This window comes from Pelobates fuscus, chromosome 4, assembly GCF_036172605.1.
Source record: "Pelobates fuscus isolate aPelFus1 chromosome 4, aPelFus1.pri, whole genome shotgun sequence".
NCBI lineage: Eukaryota > Metazoa > Chordata > Amphibia > Anura > Pelobatidae > Pelobates > Pelobates fuscus.
Window position 1 is genome coordinate 265,348,535 of NC_086320.1, and position 20,583 is coordinate 265,369,117.

At 37.9% G+C, this 20,583-nt stretch overlaps 1 protein-coding gene across 1 annotated transcript in view; it reads left to right on the forward strand.

Annotated features, from left to right (window-relative positions):
* MYRIP (myosin VIIA and Rab interacting protein) overlaps window positions 1–20,583 on the forward strand; it is a 727,567-nt gene that overhangs the window by 611,317 nt on the left and 95,667 nt on the right. Inside the window, exon 11 of the mRNA XM_063452086.1 lies at window positions 14,058–14,294. Coding sequence (XP_063308156.1) covers window positions 14,058–14,294 — 237 coding nt within the window. The remainder of the gene's footprint in view (window positions 1–14,057; window positions 14,295–20,583) is intronic.

The following is a 20,583-nucleotide window of genomic DNA, read 5'->3' on the forward strand; positions in this document are numbered from 1 at the left end:
ATTCCTCCACTTCCCTTATGGAAAAAGTTGCACAGATATTGATAAATATGTTGACTCAGATAAAAATTGTGCATATTAAAAAAGAAAGATTGAATGAAAGATTTAATAAATTGCGCCAAACATGACAATTAGATAGAAAAGTGTCAGCAATAAATGTTTCTATAGATACTGAAAACAAAATACATGACCATACTAGATATGCATGTGACACAACTTTGCAAAAGGACAAAGACATTAGTGCCATGCAGGTGCTATTGCAACTAGGGCATCAGCCTAAAAAATAATGGAGCTTTTTTACTACACCTCGAATTGAAGCCGAAATGGCAAACTTAGGCCAGAAAAGCTGACGTGGAAACATTCTCCAACTCATCTTTAATCATAGTTTGGTTGTTTAGACTGAATTTTTACATTTGGATAACAATGTGCTACTTTTCAAAGTTTAGTGAATAAATCCCAATGTCAGTGTATATCACACATGGGCAATTTAAAAGGACACTCTAATGGAAACAAATAGAGTGTATTTTATTGACAATTGAGTAGATCTACTCCACAATGAAAACATGCATGCATTTAATTATGCATTTTTTCATTGGGTTAAAACAGCTTTCAAAAAGCTGCAAATCTATTGTCTGCATTTTTTTGCAGGCCATCTCCTTTTTCCCCAGCCCAGACTTCATGTGGCTGTCCAATAACAGACTTCCTAATGCAGCTCAATGAGAAGTCTTTGCAAGGCAGGTGCTCGGGACAAGTGCCTGGTGAATGTAGCTCCAAATCATTTATAAAGTAATTAAACTCTCTAGATAACATAGTATAGACAGCCTCTCACTGTTGTTGCCAAATAGCATCTACCTGGTGGACTCATAATATGTACCTATGCATAGCAGAGGAACTCTTTTTGACTTGTTATATCTAGCTCATAGTACCTGTATTTATTGTATGAGCATCTGCAATGTACTGTGCTTGTTGACACTGATTTATCTGTTTTCATATACTTGTCACCACTGTATTTCCATGCCTTATCTTGGGCCTCAATAAAAAAAAAAGAAAAAGTGTACAGACAATGATAGACAGACACTTCCCATAAAGAAAAATGGGAGCCACTAGCCGCAGAGACTGGCTTTAAATTGTGGCACCTATTAATTACGATATAATAGGCATAACAGAAACATGGTGGGATGAGACACATGACTGGGCAGTTAACTTAAATGGGTACACGTTATTTAGGAAGGATAGGAAAAACAAGAAGGGTGGTGGGGTATGTTTGTATGTCAGCCATGAGTTCAAGTCAAATCTTAGGCATGTGGAGTGTGACGAGGAAAATGTGGAAGCTTTATGGGTAGATATCTGCTTGGGGCAAACAAAGGGTAATATGTTATTGGTTGGGATATGTTATAAACCACCAAATGTGAATATTAATGAGGAAGAACTGCTGTTAGAGCAAATTGGTAAAGCTGCAAATCAGGGTAACACGTTAATTATTTTAATTACCCGGACATAAATTGGGATAGAGGGACTAGTACTTCAGCTAGGGGAATCCGTTTTTTGAATGTGTTAAATGACACCTTTATGTCACAACTGGTACAAGCACCAACTAGAAAGGATGCTTGTCTGGATCTCGTTATAACAAACCATGTTAATCTTTTAACCAACATTCAAGTGGGGGAGCATTTGGGAAATAGTGATCACAATATGGTAACTTTTTAAATAAACTCAAAAAAACAAAAGCACGTGGGGTATATTAAAACGTATATATTTAAAAAAAGCCAATTTTAATAAGATTAGGGCAGCTCTACAACATATCGACTGGCATAAACTCCTTAGTGATAAAAAGACTGAGGAAAAATGGAAACTATTCAAACAAATAGTAGAAAGGTACATTTCACAGTATGTACCATTGGGTAATAAATATAAAAGAAACAAATTAAAACCAATGTGGCTTAGTAGAGAAGTAAAACCAGAGATTAAAAATAAGAAAAGGGCTTTTAGAGCATTTAAATCGGACAAATCAGAGGCATCCTAAATAAGTTATAAGGAAGGCAATAATACTTGCAAAAAGGCAATTAAAGTGGCTAAACTAGAAAATGAGAAATTGATAGCCAAAGAATGCAAAACCAACCCCCCAAATTTTTTCAAGTACATTCATTCTAAAAAAACGAAAAAATGAAAGTGTAGGTACACTGAAATCAGAGATGGGTCTGTTCGTCAATGAAGACCAGGAAAAGGCAGAAATTTTAAATAACTATTTTTCTTCAGTATATATTAATGAGGATCCTATGGTAAGAGATATGCAAATGATTGCTGCAACAAACTAGCAGATAACTTGTGATTGGATAACTAGAGACAAGGTGCTACAGCTATTAAAGAAAATGAATGTAAATAAAGCTCCGGGGCCTGACGGTATCCACCCACGAGTACTTAAGGAGCTAAGTGGGGAAATAAGTGAACCTCTGTATTTAATTTTTCAGGATTCTTTTGTTTCAGGTATTGTACCGGAGGATTGGAGGAAGACAGATGTTGTTCCTATATTTAAAAAGGGTTCAAAATCCTTGCCTGGAAATTATAGACCTGTGAGCTAAACTTCTGTGACTGGGAAATTATATGAACGGCTATTAAAGGGAAACTCCAGTGCCAGGAAAATGATCCGTTTTCCTGGCACTGGAGGGTCCCTCTCCCTCCCACCCACCAATCCCCGGTTACTGAAGGGGTGAAAACCCCTTCAGTCACTTACCTGAGGCAGCAGCGATGTCCCTCGTCGCTGTCTCCTCCTCCGCGCCGCTCCTCCTACTGGCTCCGTCGGCCGGCGGGCGAGACTGATCCCGGCCACCGGCCGAGGAGACCTAATGTGCATGCGCGGCAATTCCGCGCATGCGCATTAGGTCTCCCCATAGGAAAGCATTGAAAACGAATTTCAATGCTTTCCTATGGGGATTTGAGCGACGCTGGAGGTCCTCACACAGTGTGAGGACGTCCAGCGACGCCTAGCACAGGTTTCCTGTGCTATGGACCAGGAAGAGACCTCTAGTGGCTGTCTAGTAGACAGCCACTAGAGGTGGAGTTAACCCTGCAAGGTAATTGTTGCAGTTTATAGAAAACTGCAATAGTTACACTTACAGGGTTAAGGGTAGTGGGAGTTGGCACCCAGACCACTCCAATGAGCAGAAGTGGTCTGGGTGCCTACAGTGTCCCTTTAAGGGATAATATTCAGGAATTCATTGGGAAGAACTGTGATTAGCAATAATCAGCATGGTTTTATGAAACATAGGTCATGTCAAACTAACCTAATTGCATTCTACGAAGAAGTAAGTAGAAATATAGATCAGAGTGTTTCAGTGGATGTGATCTACTTTAATTTTGCCAAGGCATTTGATACGGTTCCTCACAATAGGTTAGTCTTCAAACTAAAATAAATTGGTCTAGATTAATATTCTTGTTCTTGGGTAGAACATTGGCTTAAGGATAGAGTACAACGAGTTGTCATAAATGGTAAATTTTCAAGCTGGACAAAAGTGGTAAGTGGTGTCCCTCAGGGTTCTGTTTTGGGACCGCTTCTATTTAACATATTTATAAATCATCTTGAAATGGGCATTGAAAGCCATGTATCAGTTTTTGCAGATGACCCAAAACTTTGTAAAAATAAAATGTGAGCAGGATATTGCCTTGCTGCAGAGGGATTTGGATAGATTGGGGGACTGGGCACTAAAATGGCAGATGAAATTTAACGTAGAAAAATGCAAAGTTATGCACTTCGGGGTTATGAATGCACATGCAATTTACACCCTAAATGGTAGTGAACTAGGGATAACCACACACGAGAAGGATTTTGGAATTGTTATAGACAACAAATTAGGTAGCAATATGCAATGTCAATCTGCCGTTGCTAAGGGCGAGTAAGGTTTTGTCATGTATAAATAGGGGCATGAATTCTCGAGATGAAAATATAATTTTGCCTCTTTATAAATCGCTGGTAAGACCACACCTTGAATATGCTGTGCAATTTTGGGCACCTGTTCTAAAGAAAGATATCCTGGCACTAGAAAAAGTGCAGAGACGAGCTACAAAATTCATAAAAGGAATGGAGCATTTTAGTTATGAAGAAAGGTTAAAAAATGTAAATCTCTTCAGTTTGGAAAGACAGCGCCTGAGAGGGGATATGATAACATTATACAAATATATTCGGGGCCAGACACATTTAGGCTTGAAGAAAGGAGATTTCATCTAAGGCAAAGAAAAGGTTTTTTTTTTTTACAGTAAGAGCAATAAGGATATGGAATTCTTTGCCTGAAGATGTGGTTTTGTCAGAGTCTATACAGATGTTTAAACTGCAATTGGATAAATACATGCAAAAACATAACATACAGGGATATAATTTCTAATTAGTGGGGTAATAGCTGCTTGATCCAAGGAGACATCTGACTGCTATTTTGGGGTCAAGAAGGAATTTTTTCCTAGTTTGTTGCAAAATTGGAAGCGCTTCAGACTGGGTGTTTTGCCTTCTTTTAGATCAACAGCAAAAGCATATGTGAGGAAGGCTGAACTTGATGGACGCAAGTCTCTTTTCAGCTATGTAACTATGTAACTATGTAACTAATTCCTGTCACTAGTGTCGACATTTTGCATTTTGTAACCGCAGAGACAGGAATTTTCGCGAATAGAAGCTGGCAAAAGTGAGCCTTGAGTTTTCAAATATATTTACTGTACAATTTCAAATTTTTTGATTAAGACATTTTTTTTAACAGTAAAATGATCAGTGCTGCATACCTTTCTGACCACTAGATGGCACTTGTAGTTTGTTGTTCTACAAAGCCTGATCTGAGTTATTTGTGTAATCTAATGCAGGAAAGCTTAAATAAGAAAAAAATAAAATAACTGAAATACTGGTGAAAAATAAATTTTGATGATATAAATGCTTAGTAAAAAGAAATGAAAAGAGGAAGAAAATATGAGAGTAAAGACAATTAGTTTGCATTTTATTCACATCTGTACAGGTTTATGAGAATGTTGAAATACATGTTTTGTTACAAAATATATTCATTCACATTTTATCCTGTATACTAAGTTTATTTATTGTTAGTTAATTTTAATTATTATTTGTAATTATTATTTAACAGTTAGTTTTAATTAGTTATTATCTTTTTGAAGAACAATGTGGACAGCAGAAATTATAAATAGTATTTAACACTTACAGGGTTATTCATTAAAGTGAGAATGTAAAGTGAATAGAAAGTGAATTTAAAATTTAAGAGCAAAATAGCTGAACTGGAAACATTCTCTAAGCCAGCTATGCTTTCAGGTTGAATACTCTGGCCTTAAATTTTAAATTCACTTTGAAATCATTTTGAATTCTGACTAGTGAATAACCCTATAAAAGGACACATGTGTGTGAAAATACCACCTGTTTTAATGAAAATTTAAAGTGAATGCATTAGCCCCCCTGTTGCCCCTTTACTACCAATAACATATATTTTAATTATTGATTTTGATCTGCATTGCATTACAATGCAAAGTAAAATCTATTTCAGTAAATCTCACTTACTTAAAATAGCTACCTGAAATTCCTCTTCAAATCCAGATATTTACTTTTATCCAGACCTCTGAATTCACCATATTTCTTTTATGGCACATAACCCCATAATGTTTGCGTTTTGCTGACTTTTTTGGAATCTGCATTCCCAAAACTGCAAGCAGTGTACTTGCATGTATGTGTTGTTTTCAAATGTATTATCTATACATTTTGTCACATCTACTATACATACATTATGATGAGCTTCTGCTTATGTACAAGGCACATTATGCAGCTTCTAATGCTTAAATAATATTATGGTCATGTAATTACTATAACCCACTCTCCCCTGTTCTCAAATTTAGGACAGAATAGCTTATGTGGAAAAAAAATATTTCCAACTCATCTATAATCATAGATTGATTACTTAGACTGAATTTTAACATTTGGATTTTAATGTGCTATTGTATTAGACACATTATACTACTTAATGAATGCTGGTGACCTAACCTGTTACTATTCTCACACTTTACCAATTTGACGGTTTATATCAGGGGTAGTCAACCTTTTAATACCTACTGCCCACTTTTGTATCTTTGTTGATGGTAAAATTTCCTTACAGCCCACCAGTGATGCAGTAACTAATTTTATAGCACAAGTGCGATTTTTCTTTATTTATTTCCTAGAAATTAGTTTTTTTTTTTTTGTTTTTTTTAATATGTGTGTCTGTGAGATGATGTGTGTGTGTGTGAAGGGTGCTCTGTGTTTCTGTGTAAAGGGTGTAGTGTGTGTGTGAGAGGTGCAGGGCGTGTGTGAAGGGTGCTGTATGGGTGTGAGAGAGATGCTGTGTGTCTGTGAAGCATGCTGTGCGCATGTGAAGGGGGCAGTGCGTGTGTGTAGGGTGCATAGGGTCTTTGCTGTATATAGGTGGGTAAGATGTGAAACTTTATCTTAATGTCTCCCCCTCCCTTCTTCTTACCTTTGACCAGTGAGGGTGTACATAATGCTGCAAGCCCTGGTGGTCCAGTGGTGGTATTTTTACTTTAGCCTGCAGGCTGACTCTCCTGTCCTCCTGCGAACACAGCACTGTATTGTCACACGCGGCAATGCTCTGTCCAGCCTGCTCACAGGAGGAACACAGAGCCTCCCAGGCCCTTCCCTCCCTCTGCTGAAACTAAGTGCCAGCGGACCAGTGAGGTAGATCTTACAAGCCCAAGAGGGCTTACAGCAAGGCTAGCTCTGCATGGGCCGGCAGGGGACATGAAAAGATCTCCCCTGCTGTCCTTGGTACATGGCCATCGAGGCCCACTGGGCTTTTTCTGCATAACCCACCACCGCCCACCTGAAATCCCAAACCGGGTAGGGACCAGGTTGACTACCACTGGTTTATATCAGTATCTTCAATCATGGTGCATAATTTGGGTTTTAATATCAAATTATATTTATTTATTTTTTACCTACAAAGCGTCCTAATTATATCTATACCCAAAATGACATATATTTTTTAAATTGTCACATATCATCTGAGACGGCTCCAGTGCAATACTAGCAACCATTGTCTGTCTTTTTACTGTGATGATCTATAGCAGAGGTGCCCAAAAGGGAGATTCTCAGATGTTTAGAACTACAACTCCCATGATGCTTTGCATGCCTTTGCATACATTTTAGAATGACAAAGCATCATGGGAGATGTAGTTTAACACATCTGTGGATCTACCGTTTGAAAATAAACATACTTATGCACCTCTTTTTCATACATTAGAAACAAAAAAATGTTTACGCCAAAAAGAACCAAAATAGAACAGGAATATGGCTGTAAAGGTGCAGAGATTAATATTTTGGAGTAGAAAGGGAAATAAATAGGCTCAGAAATTCAACATAAAAAGTGAGCACAATACTTTTTAATACTAAACCCCATTGTCTGCTCTGTATGCTAATTACCAGGTGCAAAGGACAGCATATATATCAGTAATGACTGACAGGGATTGGGTCGGTTGGTTGCGGGATAAAGAGATGTGGATTTCTATATATATTTGTATTTTTCACAACTCAAATACCTACCACATAATATTGTATGGTGAAACATAATGATTTGTAGTAATGAAACAAAAATCTTGGAGCAATAATTAGAGAATAATTATGTGAAAAGATAATAAGATTGCTTTCTGGAAGAGTCTCTTTCTTAACCACAGAGAATACTATCAATTCACGTCAATAATACATCATCAAGGACATGTGCAAGAAATGCTCTGATCATTGTAAACATTCATTAAGACATACAATAGTCAGAACCAGGACAACATTTCACATCAATAGCACCTCATCAAGGACATGTATAATGAATGTTATAATTCCAAATGCCCTTAAGGAAAAAACATAGTCAGCTGAGAGCATCATTAAAAAGGCACAACATGACTTTATAATTTAAGGAAATAGTACTTCAAAATCCTTACTATTGCTTTTAAAAATCATTTAAATATACATGCTTTTATTATTGAGAATTATCTCCATCAGCTAGCAAACTGGAAATAATTGGGGCTGTTTATTTAAAATACTAGTGTTAAATATGTTGTGTTAGTTATCTTATTTTGAGATCTACATTCCTTAATAGTTTGTTTTGTACACAGTACAAGCACTCTTTTAGTTACGACATATTGTTGCATGTACAGAAGGTGTGTGCATAGTGTTATAGATGGTATACTCTGATTGCTTGCAGTGATTAATTTCACTACTTAACTTAAATCCTCCTTCACTATAACAGCATTTTTAAATACCCATTTAACCTAGCAAGAGTAGTCAGGATATTCTCTGATATCTCTTTCACTTATCCAGTGCAGGATTAGAGGGACACTCCAGACCCCTTAAGGATGTTAGCTTGTTTAAATGATTTATGTGTGAAGAGTCTGTCCTCTTTTTTTTATTTTACAAAATGTGCATATTTCACAAGCAAAAAAGAAATGTGTGCAAAACGGCGATGAAAAGTGAAAAAAGGGCAGTTACGTTCACTGTGAAATCAATCACTCCAATTACGCCATGAGTACATACAGAATAAATTAAAGTGCACAGTGCAAATATAATTAGACCATAAAATCACACACTTAAAATACCTTAAGTGTCAATCACATGCACCATGTGTATATATAAAAGTGATACAAATGCGTACATATATATACTTAATTGGAGGTTATATGTCACTGCAGTTGGAGAGAAAACAGAGAAAACTCTCAAATGGTAGTACAGTAAAAGATCACTATTAAAAGGTGAGTAAAAAAAAATAGTATCACACTCACATTTTCATGAGCCTGTTCCTTTAACTGGCTCAAGTAAAAAAGCATGAGTGTGACACTTGTGTCTTGATACAAGGATAGCAGCAACTGTTTCCTAAGGTATAACACAGGAGAGAGACAGAGTACATCAAAGTAGCATCAAATGCATTTATTAAAAGAAAAAAGAAAGTAAAACCTTATATCATGGTACACAGAATGTCACCATGTGACTAAAATGCTCCATTCCTTTTATCAATTTTGTAGCCCGCCTCTACACTTTTTCTAGTGTCATAATATCCTTCTTTAGAACAGGTACCCAAAATTGCACAGCATATTCAATGTGTGATCTTACCAGTGATTTATAAAGAGACAAAATCATATTTTCTGATTGACATTGCACATCGTTGCCTAGTTTGTTTTCTATAACAATTCCCAAATTCTTCATATGTGTTTTGATCCCGATTTTCTACCATTCAGGGTGTAAGTTGATTGTGCATTCTTTACCCCAAAGTGCATATCTTTGCATTTTTCTACATTAAATTTAATCTGCCATTTTTAAAAAATATTTGGAAATCCCCCAATCTATTTATACCCATCTGCGGCAAAGCAATATCATGTTAACATTGCACAAATCAGTGCTATGCAAAATATATTTATTATATAATAATATGTTTACATTTTGCAGTACACTAATTGGAGCCTTTTCCTGCCATTTGGTTCAAAGATCAAGGGACAAAAATTAACCAAGTAGTATAATATTATGTATTTATTAAATATATATGTACAAATTATATATTTTATAGCACATATCTTTTCATATGTACTTACTTCAAGATTGAGCTATCCAGTTAGTTTTTTCCTTGTTTTGAATAGATGCAGCTTATTATCATTTAGATGTAGAGAACAACGCTAATTACATTCTAAAAGAGAGGAAACGAGGGTGGGGGAAGTTCTCATAAACTGTGAGAATTCTAACCATGTAGGGAACAGCAAAGATAATTTATACCTCCCTTGTCTTCCCTAGTGCATCCTTGCTTTCAAGTCACTCTGATAGCTTCTAGAAGAAAAGGTGCAGCTATGGAATTGTTACATCAATTCTAAAAATGTACTTTCCTGACGTGAGCATGGCGTACTCGGCTATCCTGTGCTTGCTCAAGTGTCTCCTATGATGCACTAGCTCCATTTATAACTCCATTGCAGCTTACTTCATGACAGGTGCATAGTTGTACCCTTGGGCATTAAGAATAAAAAAAACATACATACCCAATAATGCACGGACACCAATATTTTGGGTACAATTATATCCACAGCTTTTAATATAATATCAATTTTAATACAAAAAGTCACTGTCAAACAGACCCTATGACACAGTATATAACTAGCCCCCAAAAAGAAAAGAAAAATGCAGACCATCTTCGGATATACAACAATCCTAGGCTGAATGCATTACCTGGAAGAGATATATCGTACAGTAGCGTGAAAAATAAAAAAACAGATAAACTGGCTATCCAATGCCAGAATAGAGACAGAGAGCGTAATGTGAAGTTGGTATATGTTCAAAACTGATATTCCTCATGCCATCTGCAAAGGGGGTATATAGGATATCCAAAATGTGGCATTGTATAGTCTAATCACCAGTCCTATATAGCAGCTTTATTTAAATTTTATAGGCAGAAATAGGAAAGGATCCGATATATACTATACTCCAAATACTACCCTCCTATAGTATATATTCTGGCATTGGATAGCCAGTTTATCTGTTTATTTATTTTTCATGCTACTGTACGATATATCTCTTCCAGGTAATGCATTCAGCCTAGGATTGTTGTATATCCGAAGACGGTCTGCATTTTTCTTTACTTTTCCTTTTTCTGTGGTATATTCGGGGTTAAGCCCCTTTGGAGACCCCTGGAGTCTCTATACGGTACATAAGACTCTGGTGTGCAGATGTTTCTCCCCCTGTTCTTACTTGGGTTGGAGTATACAGATACACACACTCTGTCTTATTAGCTTTCTTTTTTTATAACTAGCCCCCCACAACATTACAATGACCCCAAAATTAACCACATAACACTATAACAATATAACATAAATACCTTCATGAAACATACTAAAGTGCAGACAACTTGCCCAAATGATCCAATGTAGGGGTATACCGAGATACCCCTACACCCCCAGGTTCTGAGCCACAGGCCAGCTCAATACTTACCATGCTAACTTGACTGAATAATCCAATGTAGGGGTACACCAAGATACACCTACACCCCCAGGTTCTGAGCCACAGACCAGCTCGAAATCTACCATTTTAACTTTGAAACCACATACCAACTTTTAAAACACATACCAACTTTTAAAACACATCTATCCTATCCTATACCTATCCAGCCCCCCGTCGCTGTGACCAGACATAGGATAACCCCAAACCCAACCAAAATCAGGGAGGCTGGGAGGGACAACAACAAGGTCAGTGAGAACAGGAAATTTTTTATATGGCTGACCATCCCATATAGCTAGCCAATCCAAACAGACTAACTATGAATGCCCACCTTCTAGCTCTGTCAAGGCCCTATTCCACTAAGCTGTGCTGCTCATAGGACAACTGAATTGACATGAACATGCCTACGTCATTGGTGCAACACTGCACTCTATCTTTCCAGCATCGCACACAAGACATGGAAAGTCCCTGTGCCTATATAAGCCCCTACTTTTGATGCAGTTCTTTGCCCTGTCATGGTTTTCTTCTGGTTGATGATTCTCACATTTGTATTCCTGTGTAAATATCTGGCAATTTTACCTTTGTTTGCTTGCGATGCTTTGTATTTCTGTAATTCTGACCTTGGCTAGTCTCCCCATGTATGTGCAACTATGTAATACTGACCTTGGCTTGTTCTCTTGTTTACAATTTTCTAACTTTATTGCAAATAGCTCATCCACCTCTAAAGATTGGTATTATTCACTTCTCTACCTTTTGGGTTTTGACTAGTGCTGCAAGGTGGGATATGGTTATCCTGACAATATCTCCAAATCTGAGAGGATTCCAAAGTTCTTAGTGACAGAGGGAGAACCATGGGGTCTGCCAACTGTTATCAACAGTGGGTTGTGCCTGCTGTCCAGCACTGATCACGTAGTGATCAACAAGGACAGTATGCAGGGAGATATCCCTATAATGCTGCAATCACACAATTTGCAGCACTCTGTACTGTATAAGCTGGGAAATAATCTCTGCTAATGTCAGTACTCTCTTAGTTGGGGTTACTGTTGTGGTTAGTGCATGTTCAGTGTAAGGGTAGGCTTAGGGTTAGTGTAAGATTAAGGGTTACTGAAGGGTTTTGTGTAGAGTAATAATTAATGCTCGGTTAGTGATAGTGTAGGTTTAAGGTTTGGATAGGTGTATGGTAAGAGTTGGTGTATGTACAGGGTTTGGAATGGTATGGACATATATGGCATTTAACAACTAACATGTGAATCTATCTTGAGTTATTTTTCTTTAATTGCACTTGATGTATAAAAAGTATTAGAAGCAAAACATTCCTTTATTAAAATTGTATTCACATGTAATGTTTTGTTAGGAATATTTATAGGTTATTTAAAAAAGCCATTTCTATAAAACCATTTTGGGAGGCTATTCACACTGTTCTTCATAAATGCTCTGACAATCTGACCAAACCTTCAACCTACACTCTTTCTATTCCAACACACCACAGGCCAACTTCAGGTCAGGGTGCTGGATAGTTTATTCAATCCCTAACAGACTGACATGGTGGATGTGGGTAGACCACCTTGGGTGGTTCTGACACTTCTGTCACCAGAAATATACATATTTTCTACTTATTTGACACCTTTTGATAATTTTGTAAAAACTTCTGATTTTCATTGTCTAAATTCACACATAATTAAATTTAAATTAATCTAGTTGCCTTTCAATTATAGGAACTTGTTGTGTCAGGATCAGTGAGTCCTTTATTATACTGTTGCTGATTTTTTGCAAGAGGTCCTACAAAATTAAATACCGGTGCTTGAATCAGGGACCTGCGTGTCCTACTGTGCAAAACTGCAAACTTTATGAACCTAGAAAAAAAAATTATATTCACAAAAGAAACACAAAAAGCGATTTCTGTCTTTTAAAACACAGTATACAATAGGCTTGGAGATTAATTTAACTGCAAATAGACAGAATTTGTCAAGTAAAATGTAGCCAAATCACAAACCAGCTGAGACTTGCAATGGATGAGCATTTTCGCTTTGAATTGTGATTCTGAATTCTTCCCATGGTGCCAAAAAGAGAGATGATTGATGGGAAAAAAAGATGAATAATGGATAGGGAACAGTTACTAAATCTTGGTTACTTCTCACTTGATCTATGAATAAAATCAATAGAGGGAAATAAGGAAGTGGAGTAAAAACAATTCCGCATATGGATAAAATTTGGCTGTCCCAAAGAAAATTTTATTTTCAGAAAAAATGGTTCGGCCAAACTAAATATTCTTCCCATGCACAAGTCTAGTACACAATATACAGTTGCAAGAAAAAGTATGTGAACCCCTTTGGAATGATATGGATTTCTGCACAAATTGGTCATAAAATGTGATCTGATCATCATCTAAGTCATAACAATAGACAATCACAGTCTGCTTAAATGAGGCAGACTGTGTTATTAGTTTAAGCAGACTGTGATTGTCTATTGTTGTGACTTAGATGATGATCAGATCACATTTTATGACCAATTTGTGCAGAAATCCATATAATTCCAAAGGGTTCACATACTTTTTCTTGCAACTGTATATGCATACACTAAAATATAAATAATGGTGGAACAAACTCTCAAATCAAGGCACACATTCTAGGTTTTGTTTTGGTCCAGAAGTTGGACAATTGCCTCCATCTCTAAGGGCTAATGTACAAGAGAGCTAATTAAATATCTAATAGTGTGTCTAGGTGTAAGATTTCCATATGGCCAATATGACAAATAACACTGTCACTGCTAATCCTACTAAAACGGGTAACTATGAAGCTAAAAAAGGAGGATAAACCAGAAACATGAGAAAAACACAGTAACATTGAAAAATTACAATAAATTAATTAACAACAAATAAATACACCCACATTAAAGCTGTTTTCACTTTATCTGGTTGTCGTTGTTTTATTTCAAATCCAATTTGCTAACGTATGAAAGCAAAAATAAAAACTTGTCTAAATTCTCATTGTATACATTGTGTATTCATGTGTTTTTACTATATGTGTGTGCATATATGTCTAATATAAGCTGTGCTAAAATAACCTTTCCTTTCTAGGGTTTCAGTGACTTATCAGAAACAGATATGAGCAGTGGAGATCAGCAACATAGAATAGAGACTGATAATCTTGAACAAAAACTCAAGACACGATTATCTGAATTAACATCAAAGATGAGTGACAAAGAAACTTCTTCTGGGGAGGATCAAGATTTTGAGCCAAGAATAGACTCTTCAAACCACGAGATACTGTCATCCGAAGAACATAGCATGTGCATACAAGAAGAGCTTAAGAAGGTAAAATTAATAATATTGGTTAAAAAAACACATGTGCCATTACAGAAGAACTCTTTCCATGAGCTAGTTAAATCAGTCCACTCAAAAGTAAGAAGGGCAGCTCCAAAATCTTGTTAAATTTCCGCTCCCATACACAAACTACCATTACAATATTATTAGTAAAGTTACAAATGCTATTAAAGCAAAAAATAAATGTACAGAACAGAAAGAGAAAATGAACAAAAAGGAACAAAAGTTTGTAAAGTGTAAAAATAAATATTGAAAATCAATTTATTGTTTAAAGGGACACTATAGACACCTAGACCACTTCATCGCTCCTCTGCATCGGAAAAAAATTAAGTTTTTGAGAAATTATGTTTCACATATTTTAACTCCATGAAACGACACTGGACATCTTCACACTTGCATGAGGATGTCCAGCTTATGTTAAATTTCCATAGGAAAGGCCTAATGTTCATGCCTGGCTTGCAGTACATGAGCATTGGGTTCCCCTTTGCACTGACGTCAGAGGATAAGGTGGAGACAGAACTGGCGCAGAGGGATCTCGGCGCTGTAATGCGCTGAGTCTTTAAAGGCTGTTTTTAACCCTTTATTTACAATGGGAAGTAGAAGCAGAGGGACACTAATGTATTAGGAGTACTATAGTGTTCCTTAAAGGAACAGAACACTGCCCCACAAAAAAATTAAATCTCTGTTTATTAGATATACCACAATGAAAATATGCATGCATATTGTCTGCTGCCATTGCCAACCCTCCCCTTCTAACTTAGCACAGACTTTTAAAATTACAGACTTCCCAATGCAGTTTAATCTTAGCATTAGGCAATTACCTGATTTTTTTTTAAAGGTTTACTTTGCATTTATCTACATTAAATTTCATCTGCCATTTGAGTGCTCAGTCCCCCAATCAATCTAAATCCCTCTGCAGCAATGTAATATCCTGCTTACATTGTATTACGTCACCTAGTTTTGTGTTATCTGCAAACACTGAAACATGGATTTCAATGCCTATTTTAAGAACATTTATAAATTTTTATATGACTTTTGTCCAGCTTTAAAATTCACCATTAATGACAACTCTCTGTACTGAATAGTCACCAGAACAACTACAGCTTATTGAATTTGCTCTGGTGAGTTGAATCATTACCTTCATGCTTTTTGCTGTAAACACTGTCTTTTCAGAGAAAATAACTTCACTGGCCACTCCTCGGACAGCTGTTAGAGATCCTTCCTGGGTCATGGCTGCCTAAAATGCATCCATACATTCAGTATCTCCTCCCTCTGCATGCAGACACTGTACATTCCTCATAGAGATTAATTGATTCAATTCATCTCTATGAGGAGACGCTGATTGGCCAGGGCTGTGTTTGAATCATGCTGGCTCTGCCCCTGATCTGCCTCTTTGTCAGTCTCAGCCAATCCTAGGGGGAAGCATTGTGATTGGATCAGGCTACTACTTCTGATGATGTCAGCAGAATGATTGTTTGAGTCTAACAGCATGCATAGTTACAGCTTCAGGCTTCAATACAGTAAGATTTTGCTATGTCAATGGAGGCATGAGGGTCTCAGGGGGGCTAGATGGTGGTGTTAACACTATAGGGTCAGGAATACATGTTTGTGTTCCTGACCCTATAGTGATCCTTTACGCTTGTTTATGTTGCAGGGATAATCTGCATACATTATACACATACTTACATAGTTATATAGTTACATAGGCTGAAAATAGACATGTGTCCAGTACGTTCAACCTTCCTCACATTTGTTTTTTGCTGTGGATCCAAAAGAAAGCAAAAAAACAACAACCCAGTTTGAAGCACTTCCAGTTTTACAACAAAATAGGAAAACTATTTCCTCTTGACCCCAGAATGGCAGCAGATTAATCCTTGGATCAAGAAGCATTTACCCTACATTGAAAAATTATATCCTTTAATATTCTGTTTTTGCAAGTATGCATCTAGTTGCTGTTTAAACATCTTTACAGACTCTTATAAAATCACTTCTTCAGGCAGAGAATTACATATCCTTATTGTTTTTACGGTAAAAAAAAACTTTCCTTTGACTTAATCTTCTTTTTTCCAGTCTAAATGCATGACCTCGGGTCCTATGTATAGTCCTGTTTTTGAATAGATTTCCACACAATTGTTTGTTTTCGCCACAGATATATTTGAATAATATTATCATATCCCCTCTGAGGCAATGTTTTTCTAAACTAAAGAGGTTACATTTGTTAAAGGGACACTCCAGGCACCCAGACCACTTCTGCTCATTGGAGTGGTCTGGGTGCCAACTCCCACTACCCTTAACCCTGCAAGTGTAATTATTGCAGTTTTTCATAAACTGCAATAATTACATTGCAGGGTTAACTCCACCTCTAGTGGCTGTCTACTAGACAGCCACTAGAGGTCACTTCCTAGTTTCTAGCACAGGTTTCCTGTGCTAGAGCGTCGCTGGACGTCCTCACGCTGTGTGAGGACCTCCAGCGTCGCTCAAAACCCCATAGGAAAGCATTGAAATGATTTTTCAATGCTTTCCTATGGGGAGACGTAATGCGCATGCGCGGCATTTCCGCGCATGCGCATTCGGTCTCCTCGGCCGGTGGGCGAGATTAGTCTCGCCCACCGGCCGACGTAATCACAAGGAGGAGCATCGTGGAGGCGGAGACAGCGGTGAGGGACATCGCCGCTCTCCCAGGTAAGTCACTGAAGGGGTTTTCACCCCTTCAGTAACCGGGGATTGGTGGGTGGGAGGGAGAGGTTCCCTCCAGTGCCAGAAAAACGGATCGTTTTTCTGGCACTGGAGTTTCCCTTTAACCTTTTTTTTTATATCTAAAATGTTCCTATTTATTTTATTAATTTTGTAGCCTGCCTCTGCACTCTTAGTGCCATAATATCCTTCTTTAGAACAGGTTACCAAAATTGCACAGCAAATTCAAGATGTGGTCTTACCAGTGATTTATAAAGAGGCAAAATGATATTCTCATCCCAAGAATTAATGCCCTTTTTCATGCATGACAATACCTTACTGGTCTTAGCCACTGCTGATTGACATTGCACATTGTTGCATAGTTTCTTGTCTATAACAATATCCAAGTCCTTCTCATGTGTGGTTATCTTTAATTTGCTTCCATTAAGGGTATAAGTTGCTTGTGCATGCTTGATGCAGAGGTGCATAACTTTTATATATTACATTTGATCTGTCATTTGAGTGCCCAGTACCCCAATCTATCTAAATCCCTCTGCAGCAATGTAATATCTTGTTTACATTGTATTACTTTACAGAGCTTTGTGTCATCTGCAAACACTGAAATATGACTTTCAATGCTTTTTTCAAGATAATTTATAAACATGTTAAATAGAAGGGGTCCCAAAACAGAACCTTGGGGCCATAGCCGTGTGCACAGGGTGTGCCGGGTGTGCCTGGGCACACCCTAATCCCCGCGGCACGCCTATGGAGTGAGAACGGCAGGGGAAATCTCAGGATCTCCCCTGTCAGCTCATGCAGAGCCAGCACTATCCGAGCGCTGGCTCTGCTCTAAGCCTCCCTCCCCACTGCAGCATGGAGCAGTGAATGTATGTATGTGTACATACATCAGTGTATGTATGTGTGTGTGTATATATATATATATATATATATATATATATGTGTGTGTATGTATATATATATAAATACATACATATACACGCAGCGTGTGTTTGTGCTTTAGGGTGCACACCCTAATGCAATAGGCTGCACACGCCTATGCATGGGGGACACCACTTGCCACCTCTGTCCAGCTTGAAAATGTACCATTAATGACAACCAAAGAACAATAATTTTTATCTAGACCAATTTCTTTTAGTTTGAACACTAATCTATTGTATGGAACTGTATCAAAAACCTTGGTAAAATCCAAATAGATTCCTTCCACTGAAACACCCTGATCTATACTTCTAGTTACTTCTTTGTAGAATGCAATCAAGTTAGTTTGATATGACCTGTGCTTCATGAAACCATGCTGATATTTGCTGATAACCATGTTCTTCTCAAGGAATTCTTGAATAGTATTCCTTAATAACCTTTCAAATACTTTCCCAGCCACAGAAGTAAAGCTCACAGGTCTATAATTTCCAGGCAAGGATTTCAAACTGTTTTGAATAAAGGAACCACATCCGCCTTCCTCCATTCCTCCGTATCACTTCCTGAAAGAAAAGAATCTTGAAAGATTAAAAACAGAGGTTCACTTATTTCCACACTTCCTTAAAGGGACTCTCCAGTGAGAGAAAAACAATCAGTTTTCCTGGCACTGCAGGTCCCCTCTCCCTCCCACCACCCAATGCCCGGTTGCTGAAGGGGTGAAAACCCCTTCAGTCACTTACCTGAGACCCCCGCCGATTTCCCTCGGCGGTGGTTGCGGGTCGCCGCCACTCCTCCACTTCATTACGTCGGCTGGTGGACGAGACTGATCCCGCCCACCGGCCGCGGAGACCTACCTCGCATGCGGATTAGAGCTCTCCATAGAAAAGCATTTAAATGGGGAATTGAGTGACGCTGCAGGTCCTCACAGGTTTTCTGTGCTATGGACCAGGAAGTGCCCTCTAGTGGCTGTCTAGTAGACAGTCACTAGAGGTGGAGTTAACCCTGCAAGGTATTGGGAGTTGGCACCCAGACCACTCCAATGGGCAGAAGTGGTCTGGGTGCCTGGAGTGTCCCTTTAGTTACTTGTGGATAGGCATGTGCATGGGGAAAATATTCGTTTCGGTTCGGCATTCCGAAATTCGGGACTTCATTAATTCGGGACTTCATTAATTCGGGACTTCATCAATTCGGGACTTCATCAATTCAGGACTTCATCAATTCGGGACTTCGGCAATTCGGCACTTCGACACTTCGGAACTTCGGCAACTTTGGAACTTCGGCACTTGAACACTTCGGCACTTCGGAACTTCGCCACTTCAGCAACTTCGCCACTTCAGCAACTTCGGAACTTCAGCAACTTCGGAACTTCAGCAACTTTGGAACTTCGGCAACTTCGGAACTTCGGCAACTTCGGAACTTCGGCACTTGAACACTTTGGCACTTCGGCAACTTCGGCACTTCGGATCCTAGACACTTCGGTACTTCGGCACTTCGGATCTTAGACACTTCGGTACTTCGGCACTTCGGATCTTAGACACTTCGGCACTTCGGATCTTAGACACGGTACTTCGGCAACTTCGGAACTCCGGCATTTCGGGACTTTTGTTGCAGCCGCTTGGTAGATAACTCCCTAATTCCCACGGTATTAGGAAGCTATCTACCAAAAGGCTGAAAGCCCTAAATTGGTCTTTCAGACAAATTTACTAATACTAAGTAAAGATTACTTAGTATTAGTAAATTATGCCCCTACTCGCTATTCCGCAAAGTCAATTTCTGAAGCATTGCTCATTAAGGGAGTCCAGTGAAAGGCTGATATGGTCAGATGACACTTTCAGCCTATCACTGTTGCTCAACAAATGCTTCCACACTTGCTAGCAGCTGGCAAAACTGGCAAAGAGGATGCCAGACTGACATCTGGGAGGACTTCATTTAAGAGTACCACTTGATGGTAAACAGGGCTACCATCACTATGGTAATTAGTGAAGTTGAGCTTCAGACACCTTAACCACTTCCTTAACATTAAAAGTGGCTTTGGTGCTAGTGTGTTCTTTTAAGGACAACTTACTGTAACGACCTGCCTGGTCAATTATTTACATCACCAACTATCTTACCAGAAAAGCAACCACGTACAATGTCACTTTAAGTTACATTTATATCCAAATTTGTATATTCAAATGTGTTCTAATAAACAAAAAACAAACTAATTCAGATTAAATACAAAACAAAGTATTTCAGATTAATTTGTTTTTATAAGGATAGCAAATTAGGAACATATCTACTAAGCAACTGAAACAACAAAATTAAGAAATGGGGATTTTTCTTGATTTTGCTCTTTTAACTGTTTAGTAGATAGCTCCCTTATTTGGTATCCTTTCTTGGGATTGCCATAATTGAAGATAGAAAATTAGGGACCTATCTACGAGGCAACTGAAACAGCTAAATAAAAAAATAAAAAAAAGTATTTTTCTTACTTTTCCTCTTTCAGCTGTTTAGTAGATAGCTCCCTAATTTGGTATAATTCTATTGGATTGCCATAATTAAGCATAGCAAATTAGAGACGTATCTACTAAGAAACTGAAACAACAAAATTAAGAAAAAAAAACATTTCTTACTTTTGCTCTTTCAGTGCTCAAATTAGGGAGCTATCTATTAAACACAACAGTTACCTAATGTG